Here is a 17320-nt window from a genome sequence, read left to right on the forward strand (position 1 = left end):
TGCATCTTTGAGTCACCACATTGTAGGCACAGAGCCTATTGGCCAGTTGTTTTCACATACTATTTGTGGTTATACTGACTATCAGAAATTTTTTTTTCTTCAGGATTTGAGAAGATTTATTTGTGTCCATATTTCCTTTTTTTATTATTAAAAGAAGGCAGATCCCTTTGGAAAACATGTCGTTCATTTTATAACGAAAGATTTGGGGATAGGCTTTCCTTTAGGTCACACATCCTCTTGAGGTCATTCTCAAATAAGGAACTTGTGCGAGCAGGGTGGGTGTGTAGTTGTAAAACCCCTGGAAAGCTCTGTTCCAGCCATGGATGGAAAGAGTGTTCAGACACCCACCTTCTCCGGGAAGATAGAGTCCACAGTGGCCGCTCTGCCTGGATTTTCTCTCTCCCAAGTCCTCACCCTCAAACAGAAGGGATCAGAAATTACGTTCTTCCATTTGTTTCAAGGTTGTGTTTTAGGTTGTTGTCAAGAACGATAATCTAAAATATATTCCTAAGCCATCTGAAAGCTCTGACATATAAGACCTGGAAATGTCGTATAAAGTAGCCTCCTGGTCCATATGCTCCCATCAAAAGCCACACCGGACCCAAGTCCATGGGCAGACATAAGCTTTGCATCCAAATAAAGTAAGAGCAAGGGTTTGGGGGGAGAGAGTTCCATCCTGGAGTTCAACCAATTCCAAGGAACTTTGTGGCAAAAACAGAAGAGGGGGAACTTACAAATAGTGATCACATTGAAACGTATGCCACACACACCCCTGACCCGGGGCCCCTGGCCCTCCAGGCCCTGGGTGTGCGCCAGCTTCCCCGCACTGTTGTGGTTGGTCTTTTCATCATTTGGCATCATCTCTCGCTTCTTTAAAATCTTCCTGTTTCCTTCCCAGGTTCTCCAGGGCTGGTGGGACTAGCTGATTTGAGATAAGATTACCGCTTCTTTGTAAATTAGATTTTTCCATCCCTCGGTGGTATTTCTGCATTATGCAAATTGCTCCCATGGAAGGACCGTCTATAAAATGTATTCACTTTAGACTTCACACCCAGGAGAACAGATGGGCGGGGCTGCTTGAGAGGCCAATCTATCTTTCTCCCCCGATTTTCCTTTGCAACCTTATGGCATACAGTAAACTGCACATAGTTAACGTGCACAGTTTGATGTGTACACACACATTTTGAGTGTGAAACCATCACCACAATGAAAACAGTGACCAAACCCATCACCTCCAAATTTATCTGTGCTCTTTTATCAACCCTCTTCCCCACCCCTTGGTCTCCCTCCCTCCCCTGAGCAACACCAACCTTTCTCTCATTATAGATCTGCCTGTAGCTCCTAGAGTTTCATATAAAAAGAATAATGCGGTAGGTGTTCTTTTCAGCTGGCTTCTTTCAGTCTTCAAAATTCTTTTGAGATTCATTTGCATCAAAGCACATACCAGAAGCTCAGGGTTTTTATGTGTTGTGTGGATACGCACTTTTTTTTTTCTTCACCCACACCTGTCGGTGAACATTTCAGTTGCTGCTGGGTATCAGCTGTTGCAAATGATGCTGCTGAGAACATTCACGTCCAAGTCTCCCTGTGGACATGTGCTTTCACTTCTCTCCACTAGATACCTAGGAGCGAATGGCTGGGACGTAAGGTAGATGCCCTGGTAGACTGCCAAAGTCTTTTCCAGAACAGTATATCACTTTTTTTTTAAGATTTTATTTATTTATTTGACAGAGAGAGAGAGAGTGCGTGCTCAAGCAGAGAGAGAAGCAGGGGGGTAGAGGGAGAAGCAGACTTCCCGCCGAGCAGGGAGCACGATGTAGGGCTCGATCCCAGGATTCCAGGATCATGACATGAGCCAAAGGCAGACGCTTAACTGGCTGAGCCACCCAGGCTCCCCTGTAAATATTTTCAATGAAGCATAATTGACACACAGTGTTACATCAGCTTCTGGTATACAACACAGTGGTTTCACAGTTGCGTGCATGACACAGTGCTCTCCGCTACGCGCCATCACCGTCTGTCGCGGTACAATGTTATCACGAGAGTTCAGACCGTACTTGCAATGCTGTACGTCTCTGCCCCACGACTTGTTTATGTGATAACTCCAAGCTTGTGCCTCATGCGTACACATCTTCTTGGGTGACATTTCTGTTCAAACCTTTTGCCCATTTTTAAATTGAGTGGTTTCCTTGCTTTTGACTGTTGAGAGGTATTCATATATTCTGGATACAAGTATTTTATCAGATGTGTGATTTCTGGATAGCTTCTCCTCATCTGTGGCTTGTCTTTTCCTTCCCTTAGCAGTGGTTTTCAAGACACAGAAGTCCTTAATTTTGAAGAAGTGAATTTGTCAGTGTTTTTTTCCCCATGGATCCTGCTTTCTGTGTCATAGTTAAGAAATATTTGCCTCACCCAAAGTCACTTTATTCTGTAAGTTTGACATATTTTAGGTTTTACATTTTTGCCCTAGCTCTACGGAATTCGTCTAGATCTATTGAATTAATTTTCATACATGCCTCAAAACTCATTTCTTTTCTCTCTCTCTCTTTTGCATTTGTAATTGTTCTCACAGACTTTATTAAAAAGACTGTTATCTCCATTATATGGCCTTTATATCTTCGTCAAAAATCAATAGGCTTTACCTGCCTGGGCCTATTTCAGTTCCATTTGTTTGTCTCATTTGACACCAGTGCCACTAATTTCTGCTACTGTAACTGTATAATAAGGCCTGAAGGCAAGTTTCACTAAATTCTCAAACTTTATTCTTCTTTCCTAAAGATGTTTTGGGTGTGCTGGTACTTTTAGAATCAGTTTTTCAATTTCTACCAAAAAAGTCTGCTGAGTCTGATTGGGATTGCCTTAAGTCAAAAGATCAATGTGGGGAGAATTGACATCTTACCAACACCAAGCCTTCTGAGCCATGAACTCATTTCCCCTCTTAGATAGCTCTTCATTAATTTCTTTCTGAGGGGGCGCCTGGGTGCTCAGTCAGTTAAGCGTCTGCCTTCGGCTCAGGTCATGATCCCAGAGTCCTGGGATCTGCTTGGCAGGGAGGGAGGGAGTCTGCTTCTCTCTCTGTCTCTCCCCACCCCTGGCTTGTATGTGCTCTCTCTTGCTCTCTCTGTCGAATAAATAAAATCTTCAAAAAATTTTTCTCTCTGCAATGTTTTCTAGTTTTTAGTGTATACATCTTTCATATTTCTGGGGTCAGATTTATTGCCAAGTGTTTCATATTTTATAGATTTTTAGAATTTTCTGCACAGGTAATTATGTCCTGTGTACATAAAGACAGTTTTACTTCTTCCTTTTGAAGCTGGATGCCTTTATTTTTTTTTTTTCTTGCCTTATTACACTGGTTGGGAATCTCCAGTATAATGTTGAATAAGGAGACACCCTTGCCTTATTCCTGATCTCTGTCTTTCACCCCTAAGTATGACAATAACAGTTTTTCATAGATACCCTTTCCTAGATTGAAGAAGTTCTCCTTCCCAGTTTTCTGTGAGTTTTTATCAGAAATTAATGTTGGATTTTGTCAAATACTATTCCTTCATCTAGTAGGATGATCAAGTGACTTCTCTTTTTTTACGTGGTTGATACAGCGAATTATACTATTTGATTTTCAAAGATTAGGTCAACTTTGTATTCTCAGAATAAATCCTATTTGGTCATAATGGATTGTCCTTTCTGTACATGGTGGACTTGTTAAAATTTTAAGAATTTTTGTGTCTTTGTTCATGAAGGATATTGGTTCTAGTTTTCCTATAAAATCTTTATCTGGTTTTGGTATCAGATTAATGCTAGCCTCATGGCATGAATTAGGAAATAGCCCCTCCTCTACAGTTTTCTGTATTTCTGTGGAATTGATACTAGTTCTTCCTTAAATGGTTGGTAGATTTCACTTATGAAGCTTTTTTTTTTTTTCGTCTTATTTCTCTCAGTGTTTCATTTTGGATAGGTTTTTTGTTGGTGGTTTTCTTGTTTTTTTTTGCTGTGTCTTCACTTTTACTAATCTTTTCTTCTGCAGTGTCTAAGCCGGCTCTGATCCCATCCAATGTATTTCTCACACTAGGTGGTGTAGTCTTACTCACTATAAGTGCAATGTGGTGCTTTTCCACCCAGTCTCTAGTCTTTCATCCTGCTCCTTGAACACATTAGAATACAGTCATAACTTTAATCATCTGTGTTTATTCAGGTGTAGCCTAACCCTGAAATCATGACCTGAGTGGAAATCAAGAGTTGGGCGCTTAGCCAACTAAGTCACCCGGGTGCCCCTGTAATTTTTTTTATTGGATGCCATGCATTGTGAACTTTGTTCATGATGGATATTTTTGTATTCCCATAAATACTTCTGAGTTCTGTTCTGGGAAGCAGTTAAGTTACTTGGAAAATGTTTGACCTTTTGGGTCCTGTGTTAGATGGAACCATAACAGTGTTAAGTCTGCCCCAATACTGAGGCAAAATCCTTCTGAGTCCCTTACCTGATGGCCTACGGATTCTGAGGCTTTCACCGTGAGAGGTGGTCACAAAACTATATCCAGCCTTGTCAGAGTCCTGGCTGCTGCTCCCCTGTCTTTCAGGTTGCTGCTGGAGTGTCTTTTCTTTCAGGCTCTCTTAGCTGATGGAGCAAAGAGATATGGGTATGTTCTAACCCACGTATACCCATAGGTCCACAAACATTTCTGTATGTCACCATTTGTATCTCTGTTTGTTGTGCTGATGCCTGAGGCACTAGCCCGCCACCACATGGGTCATTCTTACCTCTCCCAGCTGATCTGCTAGCTCCTGCTCTCACAGTGAGAGGCCTGGCTCCCACACCACCATTCCTTCCATTCATGGTCTGTCTCCAGTCTACACAGTGGTGGCATCAGGGTGGCTAACCTGTACCCTGTGGGAGCTGCTTTCTCCACGGACACCCCAAGCTGACACGCAGCTCCTTTGCCTTTGGTCTCATAGATGCCACGCATTTCCAAGTTGCCTTGGGTGGGGTCTTCTCCACATCTCCTTCAGAGAAGCCATTCTGTGCATGTGTGACACAGTGAGCTCACTTTGTCACACTCTGCATTCCGCCAGCATAGTTCCCCAACCTCCTAAATTTTTATTTGAGCACACGAAGGCTCACTCTGTACTGTAAAGTTCTGTGGGTTTTGACAAAGGCATCATGTTGTGTCTTCACCATGATGTTTTCATATGAATCGTTTCACCATCTCCAAAAATCTGTTTTACCTGTTCACCTGCCTCCCACCCTCCCCCAGCAACTCACCTTTGTGCCAGACCTATGATTCAGCTTCCCCAAACATCAGATATTTGGATCGTACAGTTTATAACCTTTCAGACCGGCTTTCCCTTCTTATCCTTTCACCTATCGAAGGGCAACTTGGTTGCTTCCGATTTGGGGAGATTAACACTAAAGCTGATGTAGACATTCATGTGTAGGTTTTTGTGTGAACTTAGTCCTCAGATCACTTGGCTAAATGCCTTGGAGTGTAATTCCTTTAAGACTGTTCTGCCAAACTGTCTTCCAGCGTGGCTGCACTGTTCTGCGTTCCCACGAGCCACGGGCGAGCATTCCTGTCGCCGCGTGAACTTACCAACAGGCGGTGTTATCAGGGCTTTGTTTGTTTGTTTAATTTAATTTCATTTTTAAAAAGGTTTACTTATTTATTTAAGAGAGCAAGAGCATGCATGTGCACAAGCAGGGGGAGAGGCAGAGGGAGAAGGAGAAGCAGGCTCCCTGCTGAGCAGAGAGCCCGACACGGGACTCGATCCCAGGACCCCGAGATCATGACCTGAGCCGAAGGCGGACGCTCAGCCCGCTGAGTCCCCCGGGTGCCGCAGTGCTTGTGTGTTTGTTTTTGCCAGTCTAATAGGTGCATAGAGACGTCTAATTTTAATTCACAATTTCCTAATGGCAAGTGATACTGATTTGCTACCATTCTTCAGTGAGGCGACTGCTCAGATCTTCCGCCCGTTTTTTTAATTGAGCGGTTTGTTTTATTGTTGAGTTTTAAGACTTTTCTGTGTATTTTGGATACAAGTCTTTTGTGAATGTGTGTGTTGCGAACATTGTCTCCCTGCCTGTGGCTTGTCTTTTTCATTCTCTTGGCAGTGTCTTCTGCAGAGCAGAAAGAAGTTTTTAATTTTAAGGAAGTCAGCTTAATTTTTTTTTAAATCTTTCATGGATTGTTGCTTCCGGTGTTGCCCACATGGATTTTCGTCCTGTATTCTGGTGTGATTTACGGAGTTAACATTTGCAGAAGAGTGGAGGGAAGCCAAGTAGAAATTGTGTGTAGGCCGCGCCAGGGTCGGGGGTGGGGGGAGACAGCTGGGTGTGTGGGTCCAGAACCCAGGGGCCTCCCAGCCGCTTTGTGGAGGTCACCGCAGTAACTGGAGGCACACAGGTGGGGGTGGGACGGCCCAGGACAGGGGCCAGCCCAGGCCGGGAGCTCTGCCTACTAGCCAGCGCTTCCTCATATGCAGTCGTGTCCTCCTGAACTTGGCATAGACGTCGATGGCAACGTTGTCTGGAATGCTCATCGGTCTTTCTCCTCTGTTCTCAGACACCCTCTCACCAGCTTCAAGCCCCTCGTCGGTCACGTACCCAGTGGCGGCCGGTAGTGCTGATGAACCTTCCAGCATAGCCTTGAACATTGAATGTAGGATCTGTGGGGACAAAGCTTCAGGCTACCATTACGGAGTTCATGCGTGTGAAGGCTGTAAGGTATGGTGGACCCCAGCAAGGGAGAGTGTCCCTGCTCGGGACAATGGCTGCTTCTTTTTAAACACAGATTTTGATCATCACTAAAAGGATCTGTCAGTCAGTAGTGTCAGGCCCCCACATCGTGCTTTTAGGACTTTGTGTACACTCTCAGCTTCGGTATTTCATGTACCTGAGACGCGCAGTGTCTCGTCATCTCAGTGTTCAGTTAAAATCCGAAGTCTTCCCCTGTGCATGCTGAGACGGTTTGCTGCCTTTGGAAGACACCACAGCCCTTCCTGGTGCGGGCACAACCCACGCCCTTGACAGCAGCACCGCACCCGAGCCCGGGCTGGCCTTGGAGGCCTGGGCTGTGGGGAGAAATGGCCACACTGCCTTCCGACAGGTAGAATTCTCTCTTCAGCCTCCTCATGCTCCTGGCCTGCTCTGGCCATCCCCACTTTACAGACTTAGTAGGATCCGCAGGCTTTCCAGACCTGCCCGGTGTGAGGCAGGCAGGAATAAGTGGGAAGCAAACAGAGAAAGCACCAAAGCAAATACAGATGCTTCGCAAGCCTTCTGACCATGAACCTGTGAAAGAAGTAACTTTTACCCCAGGGCTGGGCCTGAGTTCCTGTTGTTACATTTTGTTTCTCATGGACTAAATACTAAAGGTTCTTACTGGGTAGAGTTTAAGATAAGCTTTTGTAAAGTGTGACCGTTCTTTACAAACAGGTGGCTGCCTTTTATGAGTTCATTAGAGTCTTTGTCTTGAGGGGGCTAGTATTCTCTTACACAGAGATCTGTGCAGTCACAGATCTGGACGTGAGCTGGGGAGGGAAACCGACACTCGCACAAATTGGGACTAAGTGACTCTGGGAGACGATAACCATTGTCTTCCCAAGCCAGACGGGGACGTCTTGAAACGACTTTGAATTTTGCCTCACTTTGTTAGTTTTTCATCTTACGTGTAATGAAATTTAAATTTTTCAGTTTGTCCCAATTAAGTCAGACTTCTTAGAACGATTTTGCTAATTTCAGTTCATTTGAAAAGTACAGTAAATGAACGACAAGAAACACCCCTCCCCAGCCTTGCGTCCATCCCACAGGGTTTCTTCCGGCGAACCATTCGGCTGAAGCTGGCCTATGACAGATGTGACCGCAGCTGCAAGATTCAGAAAAAGAACCGGAATAAGTGCCAGTACTGTCGTTTCCACAAGTGCCTTTCGGTCGGGATGTCCCATAACGGTAGGTAAGGTTGTCTAGTGCGCTTCTGCAGCCCGTGCCTCAGCCTACCTCCCTTGTCTGGTCACCACGGACTGTGTTTTGGATGAATGCGCGGCAGCACGTAGTGCCCAGATCGTTTTGCAACCCAGATAGCCTAAGGAGGAAAAAGTGTCACGTAGCTGAGACGCAGCAGAGCTCCCAGAATTCCTCTTAGACACTTCACACGGTAAGACTTTGACTGAAGGTTTTCAGATGGAATGGAAATCCCTCTGGGATGCCAGTATGGTCGCAGCATCCCCACAAAGCACGTGTGCGGCAAATATCGTTATTCTGAACCCTGCTGTCGTTTTAGAACGCGCCAGTGATGACGCGAAAGTAGATCTCAAATGACTCGTTCCCAGTGGTCGCAGGTCTACTTTCTGGACAAAGAAGAAGGTGTCGCATGAAGTCACCCTAGGGGTCACTGCCATCTCCTCAAACTAGGGTCAAGTTTGGACCTCATGATAATCAGGTCAATTAGGACAATTGTCCTAAAGGACAATTTTGAACCTTCGACTGATCCCACTGACAAAACAAGTGAGGGCGTCGCCTTGCCTCTTAGCCTCTTGAAGAAGTCCAGAGTTTATGGAGGGTTGAGTTTCACTTTCCTCTCTCCAGAATAGAGAGAGCAGTACAATGCCGACTAGTCCTGCCGGGACGGCTTTGGTTCGCGGTTGAATTCTCGGCGCACCCTCTCCGCCCAGAGGCCTGTCCCCTGTCGTGCACCCTGATGCTCACCTCTGCTCGCTTCCCGTTCTCTCCTGCCACCCCCTCCCCCCCCAGCAATTCGCTTTGGACGAATGCCGAGATCTGAAAAAGCAAAACTGAAAGCAGAAATTCTCACCTGCGAACATGACCCGGAAGATGCAGAAACAGCAGATCTGAAGTCCCTCGCCAAGAGAATTTATGAGGCCTACCTCAAGAACTTCAACATGAACAAGGTCAAGGCCCGGGTCATCCTGGCAGGGAAGGCCAGCAACAACCCGGTAGGCGGCCCGGCTGCGGCTTGTTCTCCCGCCTGAGCGGCCCCTGGCCACAGGGAGGGGCTGAGGGGACCAAGGTTGGGTGTTGGGAAGACGGTGTCGGTCCCAGAGACAGCGGATGGAGGCAGCTGGTCAGCAACTCCTATCTTCTGGGCTCGCTCGACCTCAGAGCTCCTAGCAACCAGGCATCATAATGATTCTGTAATTAATACACGAAAAAAAAAAAGAAAGAAAGAAAGAAAAGGAAAAATTTGGTTAATAGCTTAGGGTCCTTTCTTAAGTGCATTTTTTAAAAATCCTCCATTTTTTTCCTTAAATCTCTATTTTATTTTATTTTATTTTTAAGATTTTATTTATTTATTTGACAGGCAGAGATCACAAGTAGGCAGAGAGGCAGGCAGAGAGAGAGAGAGGTGGAAGCAGGGTCCCCGCTGAGCAGAGAGCCCGAGGCGGGGCTTAATCCCAGGACCCCGGGATCACGACCCAAGCCAAAGGCAGAGGCTTCAACCCACTGAGCCACCCAGGTGCCCCTAAATCTCTATTTTAATGCCAGAAAATGAAAGCATTTTCTTTCGCGCAACACATGTTCTGGCATCCTTCCCCTAAATCTCCTCCCTCCTCTCCTACCCCCCACCCTGCAGTCCCCCACCCACCCCACTCCTGTCTTTTCAGTGAAAAGGCAAGGACATCTCTGGGTTTAGAAAGGGCTGTTCGTTTACAGAAACTTTGTCTTCTCTGGACAGTTCTGGGCCTTTTCCAAAGTGCACTGCTACCTGCCCCCGACCCCATGGTCCGCTCAGTCTCTGTGTCCATTGCTGAACTGATCTCACAGCTAATTCAAAGAAGGGCCAGCCCAGGGTTGGCTAATGAAGATAGTTTGCTTTTTTCCTACGAGCACGGCAAAACAGGTTTAATTAGTACTAATGAGTAGCTTAAAGCAATCCTGATTGGGAATTACAAGCTGGAATTTTTAGTCACAGGAAAATGAAGTATTTCACAAGCTACTTACTCTCATGAACAAACCAAACCTCTCTTTTACTGAGTCTTTAATTCTTCAGTAAAATTCTCCAATTAAATGGGCGGAGACATTTCGGACTGGCTCAAGAGAACTCTAGGACATCGGTAAAGCTGTACCCGTGCTGCAAGGCCCCAGGGGCTTGTATAAATTCGACCCTTTCCGGACCATGAGGGTGACAGCAAAGTAACCTTTTAACTTGGAATTTCTCTCCTGGAAATGGTTAGGAGAGCCCCATATTAGAGGAACCAAAGCTTCTGATCTCTGAGATCTTCTGTTTCTCTCTTGGGTTTTTAAAGGGAAACTTAAAAGTTAACTTGACTCTGAACCAAACGCTCTTGTTTAACATTAGTTTCATTCCCACGGAGTATCTCTCTGCATATACCACTAAGATCCGCGCTCTTGGAGGGAGCCCTGTCCTCCTCGGCCAGAGCTTGGAGCTCCCGATGCGGGACACAGGGTCTGCTTTTCTATCTCCTGCGGCCTGTAGATCACATAACATGAAGACCTACAGCTCGGCCAGAACCGATTAGGGGCTGGGTGGGCCAGGAGAGGGGTGCTGTGGGAGGCTGGTGGGAAAACGGTGGAGGGAGGATCTTGGGAGGAGGAAGGAAGCTGCAGGAAGCGCGTAGATCCCATTGTTTGGGGGAAGGGTGGCTGTTCGCTGAGGGCAGGGGCTGATGGGAGGGATAGTGAATGTTTCTGTCTGGACCTGCGGCTGGTTTGAGCCACTGAGATTTCAGAACCGGAGGCCAGAAAACCGCCAGGGCCCTGAGTGAGCTAGCTGGCCAAGGCTCATCAGGGCCCTGGCTGCCCTGTGATTCGAGGGCGACAGGAACGGAAGCAGAGCCGAGGCACAGAGGACACATCGGTCCCATCTGAACTTGGCTTCCAAAAGACGTGCTTTTCAATGTCTTAAAAAGTTGGTGTGTTGACGTGTGAGGTGTTAATATCACAAGACTCCGGAAGGCCACATGCAGTGAGACAGTGAGGAGCGTTCAAGTCTGTGCCTCTCCTGTGAGGTTTGCAACCAGGGGCTCGGGCCCGCCCTGTGAATGTGCACGGGCCCACCCACCCCTGCCCCAGCCTTTGCTGGCACTAGAAGCTAGTTGCACCTCTGGAAACTAGGGGAGGGTGTTCGGTTCAAACGGACAAACAGTTCTTCAGCACTGACTGTGCCAGGCGACGGTCATGCAATAGCACTGGTCTGATGTCACAGACCATTGTGACTTTCTTCATTCAAATGACGGACACAGCATACGTTTATCTCAAAGGTTCCCATATAGCTCAGAATTGTTGGGAATAGTCTTTAGAGTGTTTGAATGTTTTCAGTTATGGACAGTCTGTGTCCCCTGAGAAGATTAAGGAATTTTAGACAAAATCATGGGTCCTTTGTAGCCAGTCAGTAACAAAGTCAGGTGTGTTGTCAGAGAAGAATGAACCAAGCAAGGGGATAAATTTTGGGCACGTGACTCAGAATAGATTCTAATGTGCATTTTGAAAAGGGCTTCCAACATTATTCTTCGAGATCTTTGAGACGAGGGACTCCCCAGAAGCCTTTCCGAAATGGCTTTGGGGGATGATGAACCACGTGGTGGGGTTTTGCCCACGGTGTTACATTGAAATATTACACCGACAACTTAAGGTGCCTTAAGATTTAAAAAACATACTTAATATTTTATACCACTTCTTGAAATGTGTAGTAAAACCTAACCAAAAGCTTATTAAATGGTTTCATCCAAAACAATTCTACCAAGAAATCACAGTTTTTTCCTAAAAGATGGTGCTGCCTGCACTTTATGTAGAAAATGCTATTTAGATGTATGTAAAGATGAGTTTTTGTCAGTAGTATCATTAACACACACAGAACACCGTCAGGCGTGTGCACGAGTGGTAGATGTCGGTTGGGAGAACCTTCTGGTCTCAGTGGGGAGTGATGGGTGGGAGTGCTGGGCAGCTTTCTGCCAGGATCCTGCTATTTAAACTTGTGACAACATCCTTTATTTATCTGAAATGACCACCTGTGATATCAGATACATTCATATTCAAACTTGAGTTTAAAAGGCGCATTCCATAATTAAATATAAGCAGCATGGATTTTTTTTTAATAGTCCTATCAACAGTGTTTATCAAGCGAGTTAGTATATGCATTCTCTCTTGAGCTTCTATAAACATTGGTTTCTAAATGTTACCACTGGTTTTGAATTCAGATGGTTTCTAATTTTGTTTGTTAATGAGGCCCTGCCTTCTTAAAATCCAAGTGATAATTTTATAAAAATGAAATGAAGTATTTGTACTAGTTACTTCCCCATTTACGAGCGTATGTTTCACATAAAACTAGTCCCAGGAGGGTTTCATGGGCCTGTGTCCTGTTTCACAAGGAGCTTTGCCTGGAAGGGCCCGGGGTTGGGATTTCGTGCCCTGCTGTCACTGTCCTGAAATTCTTCATCATTTTTGAAAGAGGGGCCCCACATTTTCATCTCGCCCAGAGTCCTGCAAATTCTGTGGCCAGCCCTGTGCCAGTCATGTGAGATGCTCCAGCGAAGGATGCAAGTGCTCTGGGATCACACACTTGGGGAACCGCTGCCCAGCCTATCCCTGTTCCTGAAGCTTCCCACCACACACCCCCGTAGTAGAGACTCTGGGAGGACCGAACTTCATTTAACTCAGTGTTTCCCAAATTTGTTTGGGCCACACAACTTTTGTTTTTATTTCTGCCGAAGGTTACAAACCAGTGATACAGCCAGGTGGCCTACTCGTGTATTTTCTGGAAATTGAAGGGAGAGTGCTGTGTATCCTTCAAAAGCATCCCTCCAGCTCACCCGAAAATGTTAATTCCTTCAATCTGAGCAACTGCACAAGACACAGAACTACCCCCAAACTTTCCCTAAACAACAGTAATTAGGCCTGCTTTTACAGTCTTTGAAGGGAGACGGTTTTTAGTCTTCCTTAACCAGACTTGAGATAGTTGGGACTTTGGCTTTGAATTTTGTATTCAGAATGTTTTCACTCACACACAGGTAATTTTTTGAGTACCCCCTTTCTTCAGATGTAGAATCAAATTATTGTGGTTTTTTTTTTTTTTTTTTGGTCCAATGCTGTACTGCAAATTCTAATTTTATTTAAACATTTCTAAGACAATGCCTTGTATTGTTCCAACATGCCTGCCTTGCTTCTGAGACAAGGACACGCTCCAGGTTCCCTGAAGGTGGTTTCATGCTGTGGTTCCTCCAGATGCCCTTGGGGGCCCAGGAATAGGGGCCACATCGTGCTCTGGGGTCAGATAGAGTGTCAGTGACACACTTTGCCCATGGGCAGAGGGAGTCTTAAAATCATGAGCTGCTTATGCCATTCTACATTTATGTATTCTGGTAGGAACTGAAAATAATGCTTCAGCCCACCTCATTACTGATCTGTAGAGCACATTATAAATCAGAGATCCCCTAGAGACTGTCATTTCTTCTGCTCTGCGCACAGATCTGGTGTACATTTTGGCCATCAGCACAAAATATTTATGTCCGTTCCCCTGTGCCCCACCAGATATATAATCCCTTCTGGGCAAGCTGGCCTCCAGTAATAGGGCCAACCGTCTCCTCTCCTCCACTAGATACTTGGAAAATGGCAGGACCCGTGGTCTTAGAAGCAAATGGTATATATCAACGTGTGGACCGCTGGCCCAAGGGTTTGTGCTTGTTCCAGAACACAGAGCACTGAAGTGAGGAAGTGAGGGTTCTTTAAGATTTTCCCAGGCGGCCCCCAGAGAGCAAGGGCTTAACAATGCTCTCTTGCTTATTGGTATGCAAACACCAACTTTCGGAGTTCGGAGTTCTGTCTCTTTACGTACCAAGTTCACTCATGCTGTAGTCAGGGTCAGGTAACGACGGTTATCTCTGAAGTTCATAAAATGGTAAAATTAAGAGTTACTGTAGGGTGAGCGAAAGAGGTGAAGGCACACATTTTTAGTTATAAAATTAATAGGCCTGGGGATGAAAAGGACAGCATGAGGACTGTGGTCAGTAATACTGTAGTTACGTTTCCTGGTGACCCCACACAAGGGGTGGGTACTGCCTAAAGTGTAGAGGTGTTGAATCGCTACACTGTGCACCTCAAACTCATATACCATTGTTTTTTTTTTTTTAAATGCTTTTTTTTTTTTTAAGATTTTATTTATTTATTTGACAGAGAGAGATCACAAGTAGACAGAGAGGCAAGCAGAGAGAGAGAGGAGGAAGCAGGCTCCCTGCTGAGCAGAGAGCCCGATGCGGGACTCGATCCCAGGACCCTGAGATCATGACCTGAGCCGAAGGCAGCGGCTTAACCCACTGAGCCACCCAGGCGCCCCTGATATACCATTGTATGTCAGCTGTTCTTCGGGGATAAAAATTTTTAAATTTCTGTAGTTAGGGCCACTGCAGTAGTACTCAGGAGTTCAGAAAATCTTATAAAGTATTAGAAGTGCTTTGCAAATACGCTCTTGTTAGCTTTATTGCCAAAATCAGGACTTCCCTTTCATAGCAATGAAATCCCCACCCGGTGTCAGGCAGTGATGATACTTACCTTACAGATTTATATCCCTAGTTTTCCATAAATGTCTTTGTGTCCCCAGCCAACTTTGAGGTTGTTTAAGGACGAAGACAGCATTTTGTTCGTATCGCGCTTCTCCACAGGTGATCTGCAGACACTGGCTGCTCATCAGTTCATTGATAATTAAGAGGACAGCCTGTCCCCGGCGACCTGGCTCATTTCCGTGTCTTTCGTTGCAGCCCTTTGTCATACACGACATGGAGACATTGTGTATGGCCGAGAAGACTCTGGTGGCCAAGCTGGTGGCCAACGGTATCCAGAACAAGGAGGCCGAAGTCCGCATCTTCCACTGCTGCCAGTGCACGTCTGTGGAGACCGTCACCGAGCTCACCGAGTTTGCCAAGTCCATCCCTGGCTTTGCCAACTTGGACTTGAACGATCAGGTCACTTTGCTGAAATACGGAGTTTATGAGGCCATATTTGCCATGCTGTCTTCTGTGATGAATAAAGATGGGATGCTCGTAGCATATGGAAATGGTTTTATAACTCGTGAATTCCTGAAGAGCCTAAGGAAACCGTTTTGTGATATCATGGAACCTAAGTTTGACTTTGCGATGAAGTTCAACGCGCTGGAGCTGGATGACAGTGATATCTCCCTTTTTGTGGCTGCTATAATTTGCTGTGGGGGTAAGTCACTGACCGACTATCTGGTGTCACCTGTGGCCTCCTCTCCCAAAGGATGGCAGTAAATCTGTCTGTGCATGAGTGGTGCACGGTGAAGCACGCACCAGCAGGCAGGAGGGCGTCTGAGAGCCCCTGCGTCACCACCAAGGAGAATTAAGTGAGAATTATATCATACCGTATCATATTCTAGCATACGTTATTATAGTTAAATACATATTTGTACATTATATAAATACATTCCATTCATAACTATGTTATATACATAATATCCTATTTCTGATTATAACATAATCATCAAATATAATTTACTAGGCATAATGGTAATACAATTTTTATCTAATATATATCTAATATCTAATACATATTAGATAAGATCATAATATATGGTGTATATTATTGTTGTTATGTAATTCTACTGTTATAGTATTCTGTCCATATTACAGACAGGATTATATGAAGTGCCAGGCAGATGTCAGTACAGTTTATCTCACTATTGGTATATTCTGTTTCATGATGAAAAATGTCAGTAGCTAACTGGCAGTGTTTGCAGTTTGTTTTGCCAAAGGAAATGGATCCCAGTGAAGGAGAATCTGGGCCTCTCTGCAGGGAAGCTGGCTCTGCAGCTCCCAGAATTTTGGCTCAATGTCCTGTTCCTTTAAATAACCCTGTCCTGATATAAGAAGGTCATCCCGTACTGTAAACTCAGCTGACCTTACCCACTCTGGGGGAGACTGATGGGGCGACCACCGCCCACTGCGAGAAACCATGCTGTGCCCCACAGGTGGCTGACGTGCAGAGCTGAGGCCGGCCACAGCTGCCCAGTCTGCGGAAGCTCCACAAGGCCTGTCCCTGCTACTATCCAGCTGCACGCGGTCAGCTGGCGCCCTTGTGCCCCGGCAAGCAATGGAAACTGTAGGGCGGTTTGATGTCAGCTACTCTGTATGCTCAAGATGTAGTGCTGTGGGTAAAAAGCAACGGCACGCACCTTTATAGGAGTAGGGCACAGTTCTCTAGAAGAAATTACAATCCTGTATCAGTCCTGGGGTGCCTGGGCGGCTCAGTGTCCAACTCTTGATTTCGGCTCAGGTCATGAACTCAGGGTAGTGGGTCGAGCCCTGGATCAGGCCCTGCGCTGAGCGGGGAGCCTGCTTCAGATTCTCTCTCTCCCTCAGCCCCTTCCTGCCATGTGCGCTCTTTCTCTCACTCAAAAAAAAAATCATGGATCAATCCTATTTATAGAAAAGGATCAAGTGTGATACACATTAAACCTTACGAGGGGGATTCACTTTCTGTTTCTTTTAATCTGTTTAAAAGGTGAGTAATTAGATTCATTTCAAACCAAAAACAGCAACGAAAAAATCCACATCCTTTGCAACACTTTTAACAATCCTAGTAAGGACTGAGGCTTTAAAGAGAGCACTGCCTCTTGGACAGGGGGACAGGGATGGGGACAGGGACAGGGACAAGGTGGGTTCTGGACCCAAGGCAGGACACATGTTCTCGGGCTGTCCCGAGAGGTCCAGTGCCTGCGGTTGAGCATCCCCAGGGTGGGCATGTGGTGTGCTTGCTGACCTGCCAGCCCCAGATCTCAGGCCTCCCTGGGGCTCAGCAGCATCTGGTACAGCTGGCATCTGCCACTCACACGTCACTCCTCTATGCAGCTGACTCATATCGGAAGACTCATAGCATTCCTACCCCTTACAGTGCGCTACACCACAAAACCCAATCCAACACAGTCACACTCCTTCACACGGTTATGGAAAACTTGAAACCAAATATTTAGTTTTCACTCAAGAAGAAGTATTTCACTTCATATTATGCAAAAACTGGTTGTTTTAATCATCATTGTAATATGTGGTTACTCCTAATGTTTTTGGGTTTTTCCCTGGACCAGTGGTAATGAGATAAACCCAAAATGAAAGGGCCATGCTGTAGAGTAGTTGGTCGACTTAAGGCAGTATACAAATATTTAGGACCAAGTGTTTGTCCCATCTACGCAACAGTCCCAGTGACTTTTGCAGAATTGAGTTCTGTCTTCCAGCCGAGTCGACATTATCGCAAGGTTGGAATAGCAATGAGAGGCCCCATAAGCAGGAATGTCTGGTTTCCCCGACCGATAAACAGTTATGAGTCATCAGTGGGGTGATTGTCACG

General features: G+C 45.8%; 1 protein-coding gene across 6 annotated transcripts in view; it reads left to right on the forward strand.

Annotated features, from left to right (window-relative positions):
* The window catches only part of PPARA (peroxisome proliferator activated receptor alpha), a 63230-nt gene that overhangs the window by 40664 nt on the left and 5246 nt on the right, over nt 1–17320 (forward strand). For all 6 annotated transcript variants that reach the window (XM_047741339.1, XM_047741340.1, XM_047741341.1 and 3 more), the window contains exons 4-7: nt 6558–6718; nt 7804–7942; nt 8744–8946; nt 14722–15169. In XM_047741339.1, coding sequence (XP_047597295.1) covers nt 6558–6718; nt 7804–7942; nt 8744–8946; nt 14722–15169 — 951 coding nt within the window. The remainder of the gene's footprint in view (nt 1–6557; nt 6719–7803; nt 7943–8743; nt 8947–14721; nt 15170–17320) is intronic.

Source organism: Lutra lutra, chromosome 8 (assembly GCF_902655055.1).
Source record: "Lutra lutra chromosome 8, mLutLut1.2, whole genome shotgun sequence".
Lineage (NCBI taxonomy): Eukaryota > Metazoa > Chordata > Mammalia > Carnivora > Mustelidae > Lutra > Lutra lutra.